The 14,186-nt window shown below is 39.0% G+C and overlaps 1 protein-coding gene across 6 annotated transcripts in view; it reads left to right on the forward strand.

Annotated features, from left to right (window-relative positions):
• LOC6050816 (BMP-binding endothelial regulator protein) overlaps nt 1-13,938 on the forward strand; it is a 98,629-nt gene extending 84,691 nt beyond the window's left edge. For all 6 annotated transcript variants that reach the window (XM_038262253.1, XM_038262254.1, XM_038262252.1 and 3 more), the window contains 2 exons: nt 10,010-10,452; nt 10,521-13,938. In XM_038262253.1, the coding sequence (XP_038118181.1) occupies nt 10,010-10,452; nt 10,521-11,684 (1,607 nt within the window). In that variant the 3' untranslated portion in view covers nt 11,685-13,938. The remainder of the gene's footprint in view (nt 1-10,009; nt 10,453-10,520) is intronic.
• The last annotated feature ends 248 nt before the right edge of the window (nt 13,939-14,186 follow it).

Genomic DNA, 14,186 nt, shown 5'->3' on the forward strand with positions numbered 1-14,186 from the left:
TAGATTTTGACCGTCGTCGAATCGAAGGTGATTCATCCCAAAGTGTTTAATTTCTGAGGGTTATGATTCATCGGTTGTGTTGAAGAACTCGCTTCAAAATAATTCAAAAAGGGGCATAAATTACAACTTCCTGAGTGTTCGGATGACTAACAGCATGATGGTTGAGTAAATTTTAAATGTTGTTTTCGCTCAGCTGTTGGACTCCGTCACTTAATATTTAAATGACTGCCGACCATGGTCATATTAAAGTATATTTGGGTCAATGCATTATTTTACGAAGAAACTTCCAAATCATAGCTACAGCTATAGTAGCTTTGTACAAATTCTTTTCACAAACCCAAGGCCAGGCTAGAACTACCAATATTTCACCCTCCGAAATCAATCTGCTACAGCCCGCGTGGGTGATTGAAAATGCCTATTAGAGGGGTTTCATTTTTCCGTTCCGTCGCAATAAAAGTCCCCATCGACGACTGCCTATCCGGCAGCAGTTAGTTTTTCATCAGCGCCATTGTCACAACTCGTTAGTGATAAAATATTATCACTCGGGGATGGATTTCAGCCGCGTTAGGCTGTGTTCGGCTTTGATGGCCAAAGAGAGCCTTCGGAAACCGAATCCGACCGTCGTCGTCATGGTCGTCAGAGAAACGGAAAATCGTTGTGAATCTGTGTTGTACTTTATTTATGAGACAAAATTTATCATTCATTGTTTCGCGTTAGGCTGGCCAAGGTTCCGGCGAGACGCAGGTGGACCTTGTTTATGAGATAACTTACGCGAGATACGATTTGTTTCCTTTCTGCCATGCGTGGTTTATATTTCTTGATCGGATAAAACATGTTGTCATTTAACTATTTTGATATAATTAATGTTTCGAGCTTTCGATATGCGTCGTGCCTTGCGACGCCACCAGAGCGTCCAATTTCCCGTCCCGGGATTTCCCGGAAAAAATGTTTCCCGTTTCCCGGGAAATTTGTCAATTCCCGAAACTTAAGTGAAAGTATACATTTTCTTAAATATTTGGCACCAAAGTTTTGAAAATTTGCAAAAGAAAGTTGTGAGAAAACATAATATGATTTTATTCAACTAAATTTACTGTTCATATTGAAATAATCAGTTCGTCTCAAAATTTCATGTAAAGATTTATATCAGATAGCATACATTTCTATGTCCGGAATGGTTAAGCGATCTGCCTTTCAAGCAGACGATCAGGAATCGAATCCCGCCCGGTCACCTCGCCACCGATCAACCAACCACACCAACACGTGAAGGAAGGAAGGAAGAGTCTTCCAACAAGACCCCCAGGAGATCATCAACATCCAGCAAGACGAAGGACAATAGATCGCGAATCTATGCGTACGACTCTGTGATGGCAAGGCCGACTGAGGGTATAGGTTAAGATAGAGGACAAAGAATAAAAAAGCACACATTTCTAAAGCTTTTGCAACTGGGAATAGAGCTTGATTATTTGTTGGACAGCAATAATTACAGAACTTTTTCATTTCATTTCATTTATTTCGTTGTTTAAGCATTACTTGTGTGAAGTTACTATCCTAAGCTGAGATGTGAACTACTTTTCATCAGCTGATTAATTCAAAGTTTGGAACAAAGTTTGTGGCTGCTAAAAGAATCGAGTAAATCTTCTGAAGAAAAAAAGTTACAAAAAATAGCTAATATGTGGAGGATAGATAAAGGAAAGGAGGCGTTTCTTATTCTAGTATCACAGCTCATTATAGAACATTGTAATGAAAATTATCTATTTAAATTATGTTAAGGCCGTTGCAAATATTTTTCAATGTTTATGTCGAACCCCCCCCCTCCCCCCCTTCAAAATTGGTCTGAAAAATCAGGGGGCAAAACAAATTTCAAAAAACTTCAAAATTTCCATGAAAATAGAAGTCTAATCAACTGAAAACAATCTAAAATGCATTTTTCTGCATTGATAATCATATTTTGCATGTTTGGGCTTGTTTAAAAATGTTTTGAATTTTTATGCAATTCCAATGTACAGCACCGCAAAAAAATTTTTTTTTTTCTCAATACTTAGATATTTTGGAAACTAATTTTTGTTATTTTGTTATTTTTATTGTCCATCCGACATTTATCTGTCTTAATGGACTGGGTGGTAAAAGCCCGTTCGAGTGGGATCGCTAAATTCGCCACTCTCGAATAGGCATAAAACCCACCGTCTTTTAAACATGCAATACATTTCACGAGATACAATATAAACTTAGATCTAAACAAAAATAGTACGGTGTAAGTTAGAAATAAAGGAATCTACAGACATCGAGTAATCAAATAAATCGTCAAAATCATTGAAAACGTCACACATCGCCCGGATAGGTTCCTGCTGTCCATATTGAGTACGATGAAAGTCTAGGCGGAGTGCGTTCCACGTTCTGAGCGGCCGCGGGATGACGTTGAAGTTGATCCTGGCGAGGATATTAGGAGCATCGATGGCACCTAGTAACAGTTTCCCCACGAAAGCCGCCCGTAAGAACTGCCTTCTCTTGGAGAGTGTTTCCATCCCTAGAGCCTCGCAGCGTTGTTCGTAGGATGGCGCTACAACTTGATCGGGCCATGAGTGGAAGCGCAATGCGAATCTTGTGAACTTCCTCTGTCGACTCGATTCTAGTCATCCATTCATCTGTGTGCGGGCTCCAAGCACCACAGCAGTCTCGAGGTGAGAACGAACGAGTGCGTAGTAAAGAGCTCGTAGGCAGGCAGGATCACGAAATAATGGCAAAACAACTGGACAGATGTATTATGCATTTTAAAACACTTTTTCATTAAAATGTTGAAACCATGGTTCGTAATTTCAATTTTTCTATTTTTTTTTGCTCCCCCTCCTCTCCCCCCCCCCCCCTCGCCTTTGGTCAGAGTTGAGGGACATAAACTTCAAAAAATATTTGCAACGGTCTAACCGTTTTTAAAGAAAAAATTGTGTTGAAAAATTGAGGTATCAACCCCTTCCAGATATGATCATAATCGAGTTTTTTCTCGTTTTTGTTTACCGCAACCAACTTGGATGAAATTTGAATTGGTATCATTAAATTTTTCAAAGAGGGTCATCAACAACATAATTTTTAAAATTTGCATACAGATATGCCAATGTTGTTCATATTCTCTCAAACTGGTCACGGAGACAAATTTTAAAGCAATTTTATGGATGTAGAGTAGCGTGTCCCAAAAAAACATGAAGTCGAGGAATTCAATGTGCTCAGTTCTCAAATGATAGAAAATCATGTTAGAAACAACTCTCTCATACATAAAAACTTTCGGAAAAAATGTTTACCACGTTACCTGAACATTTTTTTGAAAAAAGTCAGTTTTTTCGACAATTTCACAAAATCTGCTTAGAAAAAATGGAAAATTTTAAAATATCAAATAGCCTATACCATTAAATTATGGTCTGTGGTCCAATAAACAAGTTAATGTATCGATTTGGCCTTTTAAAACCTTGTTTTTACTTTCCCGGTAGCTTTTATGTCGAAAAATACGAGTTTTTGCTTTACTTTTTTTCAATCTTTTCCCTCGGTATTGAACACAAAAATTTCCTCATATGTGAAAATACATGCATCTTGTAGGAAATTTTCCGCCGAAGATTTTCGTCTAAGCAACTTTGAAGTTTCATCAACTCTGAGCTGAGATATTCCAGTTTTTGTGATGAAAGAAAATTGAATATTTGAAAATGTTGATATTAATCATCATTGGCATACAATATTAAGGGTAATTTAAGCCTAATTTGAAGTGCGGCTGTATCGCATCTGTTTTTAAACATGATTGGTTCATCCTTCAATACTAAGGGCCACCTGATTTTGTTTTCTCATGGCACACTACGTGCTAAATCAATGAATTACTTTTAGCAAATAACTCATATTTAGAGCATTTTGCATTTAAACCAATCGATGCACGTTTGCTGTGTTTCCATGGATACAAATAAACAAATAACAAATCGATGCATCTGTGCTCTCTTATGCTATCTAGATAGAAAAACCAGTAAGCTTAGTACAAGAGCACAGAGGCATCGAAATATATGGTTCGATTGTACTGGGTTGGCAATTGTCCACGCTCCATCCAAAAAAGTTTTTTTTATGGACAATTGACCATGAGAAGGGGAGGGAGCTGAGATTTAAAAAAAATGTCTACGTGATTAATGGATGGATCCCTATAGAATAAATTCCAAATATTAGTGATATTTTTAATTTACCTGAATATCGGATTTATCAACAGGAGTTATAAGAAGGGAGTGTAAACGTTACGTTGTGGTTCAGATCACGGAAATGCGTACAATTGAACCTTATATTTGTTATTTGTTTGTTTGTATCCATGGAAACACAGCAAACGTGCATCGATTGGTTTAAATGCAAAATGCTCTAAATATGAGTTATTTGCTAAAAGTAATTCATTGATTTAGCACGTAGTGTGCCATGAGAAAACAAAATCAGGTGGCCCTTAGTATTGAAGGATGAACCAATCATGTTTAAAAACAGATGCGATACAGCCGCACTTCAAATTAGGCTTAAATTACCCTTAATATTGTATGCCAATGATGATTAATATCAACATTTTCAAATATTCAATTTTCTTTCTTCACAAAAACTGGAATATCTCAGCTCAGAGTTGATGAAACTTCAAAGTTGCTTAGACGAAAATCTTCGGCGGAAAATTTCCTACAAGATGCATGTATTTTCACATATGAGGAAATTTTTGTGTTCAATACCGAGGGAAAAGATTGAAAAAAAGTAAAGCAAAAACTCGTATTTTTCGACATAAAAGCTACCGGGAAAGTAAAAACAAGGTTATAAAAGGCCAAATCGATACATTAACTTGTTTATTGAACCACAGGCCATCATTTAATGGTATAGGCTACTTGAAATTTTAAAATTTTTCATTTTTTCTAAGCAGATTTTGTGAAATTGTCGAAAAAACTGACTTTTTTCAAAAAAATGCCCAGGGAACGTGGTAAACAATTTTTCCGAAAATTTTCATGTATGAGAGAGTTGTTTCTAACATGATTTTCTATCATTTGAGAACTGAGCACATTGAATTCCTCGACTTCGTGTTTTTTGGGACACGCTATTGTAGAGCATGGATTTATTTTCCTCACTGTCCATTTTTTTTTTTTTTTTTTGATAAACAAATCACCCTTCTCAATAAAAAAAATATTGATGATCATGTTTTGGTTTGGTACGATTTGAAAGACAGCATGTAAAATTAGCTGATTTATATATTTTCTTGAAGTTGTATGATTTTTTACTAGCATTCAAGCCATTAATTGATTCGGAATTCCCGGGAAATTTGTTGAAAATTTATCGTTTCCCGTTTTAGTAAAGCGTTGAACGTGAATTTTGCTAAATATCAAAATTAAAAAAAAACATGCAAATTTCCATAGAAAATTGAATCGCTTTGCGCAAAGAGAGGACTAAACCAATCGTTCCCAAAAGTAGTTTAGGACGTGAAAAATTGCTGTGCCCACTAATTTTGGAAAACTTATTTTTTCCCATATAACACCATAATGCCTCGTAATGTGACATATGTAAAAAACACATTTTATGGGTAAAATATCATTTAAAATTATTTGAGCGAGTTGTGGCGCTATAACCACGGCAAATAGTGTCCAGGGCATTCGTGGAAATACAATGTCCCATCCCAGAGGGTCCCGGAGTACCAAACCTTCTTAGCATGGTGCTCCCAACGAATACAACAAAATCTCGGAGCGTATGGTGGTGTGTCCCCACGCTTCTTCCTCCCCTGTCGATTCAGAATTGTGTTGTTGTTCGAACACTCAGTGCTCAAACTCAACCCAATTACGAGTCATCTCTGCGATACGGCTTTAAGCAGTAGGCCTGGCCGCTTTAACGCTTGTGATGTTTCAATGCATTCTAATGCAATGGCACACTACAAATGTTAATAAATGACAAGAAGAGTGCTAGGCGTCATCTAACCTAAGGCACTCTCCAGGATCCCTTCGAAAGATTGGCTGCGCTAGGGTCTGATTAGATTAGATTAGATTAGAAAATATCATTTAAAATTATTCCTGCTCCCAGCAAGTCAGTTTTTAACCAGGCTGGAGGTTTAATTATTATTACTCTTTCGGCAATCTTACATTATTTTTTTTTTGATCTGAGCTTATTTTTTATTTTGACCCGGGCTAGTATTCATAATCTAGCGAAAACAGAATATCCACTTCTTAAATTTTCGTTCCACCAAGTTAATAAAAAATACATTAAGATGTCATTGTCGGTTGCTTTTCGCCAAGCTTTACCCGTAAAGGACCTTGAGTGATTTTTTGATTATTTTTGTAGAATTTTTGGGCCCATCGAGCAATTATTGGAAGAAAATAATCAATGTGTGCTTTTGCTCAACTTCAACTACAATAAATTTCTTATACAAAAACGGAAGGTATATTAAACGTTTCTTGTGCACATAAGCTCAAATCAGCTCAAAATTATCATCCAAAAACTAGGCTATTTTCCACCACCTAATCCAGAGCCAATGTCCTCCGCAAAAATCCAAAACAGAACACGCGTGACGTCGCGAGCCAAGCTGCGCTTATTTATGGCTTTATCATTAGCAAATTAAATGATAGAAAACTATCCCGCCGCCAACATTCTCTGGAAGAGAGTGGGGTATTCTTACGTTTGTTGCGAGAGCAGTCCTTTCTGTCACGACATTTTGGAATAACATAATTCAAACGATGATAATCGAACAGCTTCCTTGACAAATTCTAGCCTAGGCTGTAGGGGAGAAGCGGGGAGAGGGAGATGGATTTTATATTTATGGGACTTTTTTCCCTCATTGGGTCGTGTGTGTGAAGCTTTTGGGAAGATTATAAGAAAATATGACTTTATTTTTATGTGTGCGGCTTACTAATTTATTTAGGATTTTTTTAGCAAAGCGACATGTGGGCACATTTAGCAATGAAATTAGGATGGAATTTGGCAAGTTTTGTCGAAATTTAATAGCCAATCGTTCTGACAAGAATTTACAAACAAGGTTAGGCTTTGCATTTTAAATGTGTTGTCGTTTGGCATGTTTCTATTCGTTCTATTTTGTATATCCAGCAAAACTTCATACTTCCTGGTTGTCTGTCGGATCAACTGGAGATTTGTCTACACTGTCTGTAACTCGAGCAATTGAATTGCATCTCTTCGTGAGATCATTTGTTCAACTGGACTGTCGGAGGAAGAGGATGAGGAGGAGGAGGGGAGGAAACCGTCTAAGCTCCATATTCCTACTTCATTGCCTCGCCTTACGTCAAAGTGCTTACGCGTGGAGGCGCGTGGTAGCGGATTTGATGACCACTCATAACGCAGTCACAGGTTAGGCTTGATTTGTCCCCACTTGGCCGCCGGCTGCTGAACGTGTACCTCGGGAACGTGCGTGGGTGGCTAATATGATTTACATCTTTATTTGCCTCAATTCATTAGCATTATAAATGCAGTTCTCTGAGCGGAAAAAAAGGTTCGCCACGATAATTAATCCATCCACGGCAAATGGTTAAACTGTTCAACCCTTTAGTAGAACTTTTTTTTTCTAATTTGAATCCTAATTGCGTGACGATTTGAACCCATATAATTTCAGTGGTATTGAAGCCTGCATAAAAAAAAACATCTCATTGATTGCACAATACATTTGCCGACATTCTCAGGGCTCTCTATCGTCCCCTTGGCTTGGGGTTATAACAATAAAAGAATTCACAGGGGCTGTGTGGGTGGCGGCAATAAAAAAAAAGTTCTATCGCGAATTTCATTCGACCTTGACCAATCTTGACAGTCAGACAGACGTCGATGGTTTCGGCGAGACCACTTTGCGTGGAACCGATATTGATTTAAATTTAGACGAAGATTGATTGACTCTACAAATTCTGGTTCGTTGGCTTATCGTGTAACCCACGCACAATATTCCAGCTGCATGCATCATCAATAAGTTGTAACTTCCATATTTATTGATTTTGTTCTGGTTAGCAATTGGGGTTGTCCGCGTTGTAACATTTTAATATTTTTTTTATCATTGAAGGGCTGTTTCTCGGCATTGGTAATGTTTAGTGAAAAAAATTAAAATAAAAAAGTTGTTTACAATTGAAAAAAGAAAACATTCATTTGAAAAATGTGTACCAAAATTTACCCTGAATAACTTTATGAGGTAAATATGAATCGTAGTTAAATAGTAGAAAAAATGAGCATTCAGAGATCGCAATTTGGAGCAGGGATTAAATTTTGTCAGCTATGCTTCGAAAACTTATTCAATTAAATCATATGTTAATTCCCTGTAATAATTATACAGTTTATATATTTTTGAATAACTATTATAGAAATGGGAAAATGGAAGTTAGGGGTTTTCAAGAAGTAAAATTTTATTTAATAAATCTGGCCTTTTAAGAATAAATAAGATTTTTCTGAGTCCCGTGACATTAAAAAAGGAAAAATAAAGAATTAAGAAATTTTGTGTTTTGACCTAAAGCCTAAGCCTACATATTCTACAAAATTGTAGAGGAGACAACTACAAAATGTTTGATATTGTCAGTGGGGGTGACATTGGGTCTGTTAGATGAGGTTGGGTCAAATTGATTTTATGCGGATATTACTGACTTATCTGCAAAAGCTCGATCCTAGAACAATTCCTGTTTCTGTTGAGGTATAAATATGAGGTAAGTTTTTGGCCAAAAATTACCTCTAGAAAAATCAGATTTATAATATTTTTGTTGAAATTGCTCGAAAAGCACCAAAATGTTTGAAAATCTTTACTTCAAACTTCATGTCAACAGGGTTGTCAGGTTGCCAGACAAATCTGGGAATGCCAGATTTTTCAATTGTTAGCCAAATAAAGATCCACTCTTCTCTGTGCCAGGTATTGATTACAATGAACAAATTTAATTGAATATAAAAAATATGGAATATGTTTTCTTAAAGAAAACTTAAATTCAAAATTTTTGAGGCCATACAATCAGTAAAACAATCTAAATTTTACAAATTTTCGTATCAATTATTAGCCTTCCTCCCCTTCACCATTCAGAATTGTTAGTTTTCGTCTGCCAGATTTTTCTAGCTATTTAAAAGATACTTTGCCAGATTTTTCAAAGACGTCTTAAAACTTTTTTTTCATAAAATTGCGATAACTCGTGACGGTTACAAGCAACCTTCTAATGTTTATATATAAAAAAAAAACGTTACTTTAAACCACCTCAGTGATTGATGCCTTCCTCCTAAAATCATTTGAAAACGCTTTCTGCTTGTATTCAAATGCGACTGAATAAATTCAAACAAAATGCTATAAAAGCGTTACTTACGTTTCTGCCAAAGAAACCATGATTCATGAAAGCTTGGGCTATCAAGGCCGATTCCATAATGCTTAGTGCTGCCTCAACCGGATCTTTTGCAATGTTCAACCTTTTGCATCTGCCAAAATTATGTTTTAGCACAATTGCTCATAACTGTTGATAGCATTGTCACATCTTCAATCTTTTGGGCTCTCTGGAAAGGTTTTTGATTACCTATCTAACGATGGGTCGGACAACTTTTTTCCAAAATTGTTGAGATCCGGCCTCAAAAAGTGTATAAAATACACTTAAGTGACCATAACTTTTGATAGGGTTGATAGGGGTCTATATTTTGGTTGCGTTGGAGAGGTCTTTTAAATACCTTTTTAAAAATGTATGGGTTTCCTTATAAAACCACCCTTTTACAATCTTCCGGACTTTAGTCAAAAACCTTTTTAAGCATAACTTTTGAAGTACTTAACTAAACACGATGAAAGGTTGGAGCAGATGGAAATCGAACCCGTTATCTCCCGCTTACAAAGCGGACAGCTTAACCATTCGGCCAGGCCTGCTGCCAATCTTGTAGAATAAATTTACACTCTAAAAAAATATCCTGCGAAATATTCACAATGTGAAATCTATATTATAAATCGAAGATGGGTTGATGCAACTGATGTGTGAGTTGGCAGAGAATGACCCATGACTACTGTTCAAGTTTTGAGCTAATCCAAAATCCTCCCTTCTTCTTCCAGGCTGCCAGCTGAACGGCCAACAGGTGACGGACGAGGCCACCCTGAGTGAGGACCCGTGCGTCAAGTGCACCTGCGACGGGCGCCGCAAGCTGACGTGCATGAAAAAGTCCTGCCCGGTGCTGCAGTGTCCGGCCTCGAAGCAGATCCGGCTGCCGGGTGAGTGCTGTGCCCGGTGTAAGGAACGCCGCGAGGAGGTCAAAATTCCCCAACGGCACTGCATCATCGGCAAGGGGGTGCACGTGCACGGCAAGACGTACCAGGCGGACCAGTGCGCGACCTGCGAGTGCCGCAACGGGACGTCGTTCTGCGAGAAGAACACCTGCCCGGTGCTGGAGTGTGCCGTGGCCGACCAGATCCAGGAGCCGGGCGAGTGCTGCCCGTCGTGTCCGATGCAGGCGGAGTTTTTCCGAACCACGTGCACGGTTGGTGGGCAGGTTTATCAGGTGTGTTTCGGGGCAAGCTTCAAGCTAAGGATAGGGTTTTAATCGAGTTTTTGTTTTTTCTTGTTTAGAACGGTGACACGTGGAGCTTGAGTGCGTGTGCTTCGTGTGAGTGCAAGGCTGGCGAAGTTCGCTGTGCGAAAATTCAGTGCACCAAGCCAAAGTGCAAGCCCAATGAGACGCTAGTGACCGCGAAGGATGAGTGCTGTCCGAAGTGTGTGGAAATCCCGGGCGTTTGCACGGTGTTTGGAGACCCGCACTACAAGACGTTCGACGGGAACTTTTACAGCTTTCAGGGTTCGTGCAAGTATCAGCTGGTGTCGGACTGTAAGGAGCACACCTTTTCGATTCGTGTTACCAACGATGCAAGGTTGACCAAGTCGTCGTCGTGGACCAAGACGGTTACGCTAAAGCTCGGAAATTTGAAGGTCAATTTGGGCCAGAAGATGAGGGTTAAGGTGAACGGGACGAAGGTTGATCCGCCGTACAAGCTGGGAAGTGTGCTAGATGTGTACAAAAGTGACGAAGGAACGGAAGTGATTGTGAGCACGGAGCAAGGAATCAAGCTCACGTGGGACGGAAATAACTTTATCCAGGTGGAAGTTCCTGCTAGTTATAAGAACAAGCTGTGTGGTTTGTGTGGTAATTACAACAGCGTTTTCCGGGACGATTTGTTTTCGCGAACTGGAGTCAACATGACGAATAATGTGTGGAAATTTGCGCAGTCTTGGGCAGTTGGAGGCGAGAAAGCATGTACTCGTCCTCGGAAGAAGGAACTGGCCGCTAAGAATTCGCAGTGTAAAACCAAGAAATTCTTCACCTTCTGCAAGATTCTTAAAACGGACATCTTTGGCGATTGCAACTCGCAGCTGAATCCGGAGAACTACTTCGAGTCGTGCAAGTTCGACATGTGCGAGTGTCCACACAAGCAGTGCTACTGCGACAGCCTGGCCGCGTATGCCCACGAGTGCAAAAGGCAGGGCATCCAGCTGAAAAACTGGCGGCGGGACACGAACTGCTATCCCAACGCGACCAATTCGCTCATCTCGCCGTACCACCATCTGCTGATGCAACAGCAGCAGCAACCTTCGACGTCACTGGAGAAGGTCAAACATCTCCAGCAGCAAAACAATGCGATATCTCGACCCAACCAACGGCATCGAAAGAAAACTCGAAGGCCCAAGCTGGCGATAGATCCGACGTCCCGAAGAGCACCACCGCCACTGTTTTCCTAGATATTTATTTTAAATTGTAATTTAAACAAATTCACACACACACACTCACACACATACAACTTACCAGTTCAGTGAGGAAGCAACGTCATGTGCAAGTGCAAATGGGATTGAATGATTGCGAGAGACGAGGGGCACGGGGGAAGTGGACACCTATTCATTAAGTTTTTTAGCAACTTTGGACCTTTACTGCGCCAACACGCATAACTTATTGCTTTTCTCTTACTCAAGCGCGGGCAGCGTCCGAGGTTTTACTACTATTATTTTTGACAAATATAGGCCAAACCAAGCAAATCTATGATCGAAACTCACTACCCTAGTAGACGTAATAACTTAAATTGATTGTGTAAATATAGTTTTAGATGCCAATCTCATCCTTGTTTAGGGCGCTAAGTTTTAAAGGATATTTTGTACATTTTTTAGTTTTATTCGTAGAGCGGTTCTATTTACTTACAAACAATCGTATCGTTGTACAGTTTTAATTAGGCTTTCATCAAATTTCATCAGTATTTATTTTATTATTCACCGAACAAGTTAGTTTAAGGAAAACTGTAGAAATAAATCAAAATGTAGCTTTGCAAAATGCCAAATTAACCAACAAACCGTCAAATGCCAGTGAAAACATGTTTGTTTAAGTTAACCATCAGGCAAAACGAACGACTATTTGTGAAATCACAAACAACCATGCGTTCCCATGAAATCAACCAAGTGCAACTGCCGCCTTCATAATGTATCCAATCCCGTAAACCACGCGCTTCTGAGACCGTTTGCCGCGAGTGCCGCTGTTTTCTCGGCCAGTTCCAAAGTCCATAAGTCAAAATAATACATTTTACGAGGGAGGGAGAGGCGCACCAAACAGGTGTTTTGTGTTCCTAGTTATACCCATTTGATTATGCCTTCGCTTCCTGGGAAAGTGAACTCCTCAACCCCTCAAGCGTCCCTTCTCCAAGCATGGCGGCACCGACTGTAGGAACAATAAAATATCACCTTGTTGCTACTCTTTTTCACACTTACCTTGGGGCGTGTTGGCGTCATTGCAGCCGGGATGGCACCCCCCGTCTGGCACACTTTCTGTGGGGCGGTGCCGATCTAAACACATGCTCCCCCCCCACGGCCGTGCGGCGGTGGTTGTTTAGTCTAAACGGTGCGAACTGTTTACCGTCAATTTATTGTCCGATACAACTCGGGGCTCAGAGACGGCGCGCAATCAGGATATCAAAGTGCGAGAGGGAGTAAATTTGGCCAGCAAAGTGATTTTAGGCCGAAAGTACATCTTTTTTGCCTACAACTTGATTTTACTGGTGAAATCAACAGTCAATGTTGCCTTGTCTTGTAATCATGTGCAAAGCTATTTAAATACCTTGGAATAGTTTTTTTTCGCTAGGTATGCTTACTAGATCTATGTGTAGGTGGTTGGAATTCACACGAAAACACACAATAATTGGCGGGCTCTATTGCAAGATTCCTACTCGGTCCTAGGCGGCCGAATACCTATTCTGATCAAACACCTATCTTCAGCATATGCAGAGTTATTCGATAAAAGCTCCAAAATAACTGTTTCGGCCATAAACATACCAGCAACAGCTCATTGTACTCAGAAAAATAAGCCTTATATTTGTGAACAAATTTATAACAAAATGGCACAATTTGAAGACCCAATTAAAGGCTAAGACGTCAAAAAATAATGGAAATATAATATGCGCACTGTCGTACAAAAGGTGTCGAGGTCTGGAATCACCAAAAACACGTGCACTTTGAATTAAAAAAAAAATAGTCAGGGCCGAATGATATTTCTCCAAAGTTTGTATGGAGGGCACTTCATCGCTGTTGCATACAAGCAAAAATTGCAGGCAATATGTGGAAGTATCGAACAGCACTAATTCTCCATACAAACTTTGGAGAAACCCCCATTCGGCCCTGAACAAATATTTTTGAAAAATTCAAAGTACATCTGTTATGTTGTTCGGTGTAATACAGCACCAGAATGATCCTTTGCATGATCAAATGATGTACTTCGATATCATCTTAACTGCAAATCTTTTAATAGCGCTCTAAAATGCCAACAAATTCAGCAAAGCTAAGCTAAGAAAAACTCCTATATTTCAGACCAGATCTTTTCTACTATGATGAAAGTTAGGGGAAAGTGGGGCAAGTGTAACAAGCTAAGGAAATGCTCGTTATAACCCATTAATAGGTTAAAAATCTGTCGGATTTTATTATAATCATCTTATTCTAGGTCTTGACTAAGACTTTGTTAAAACAAGTTTTTAAAAATCCTGTTTTTAATGTGAAAAATTGATTTTAAAATTTTGATTTTCCGTACGTTCTACTCAACTAATGGGGCAAGACGAACAAACCGTTGGGGCAAGAGGAACAATGCATGAAAAAACATGTTAATTTGCTAACAATTGAACTGTTATCACTTAGATACATCAGATTAGAATGTATTTGAATGGTTTCTTCATTTTTAGATTAAATAATAATATTTTACTAAAAGTTTTATCG

The sequence above is a fragment of the Culex quinquefasciatus genome, chromosome 3, assembly GCF_015732765.1.
Source record: "Culex quinquefasciatus strain JHB chromosome 3, VPISU_Cqui_1.0_pri_paternal, whole genome shotgun sequence".
Taxonomy (NCBI): domain Eukaryota; kingdom Metazoa; phylum Arthropoda; class Insecta; order Diptera; family Culicidae; genus Culex; species Culex quinquefasciatus.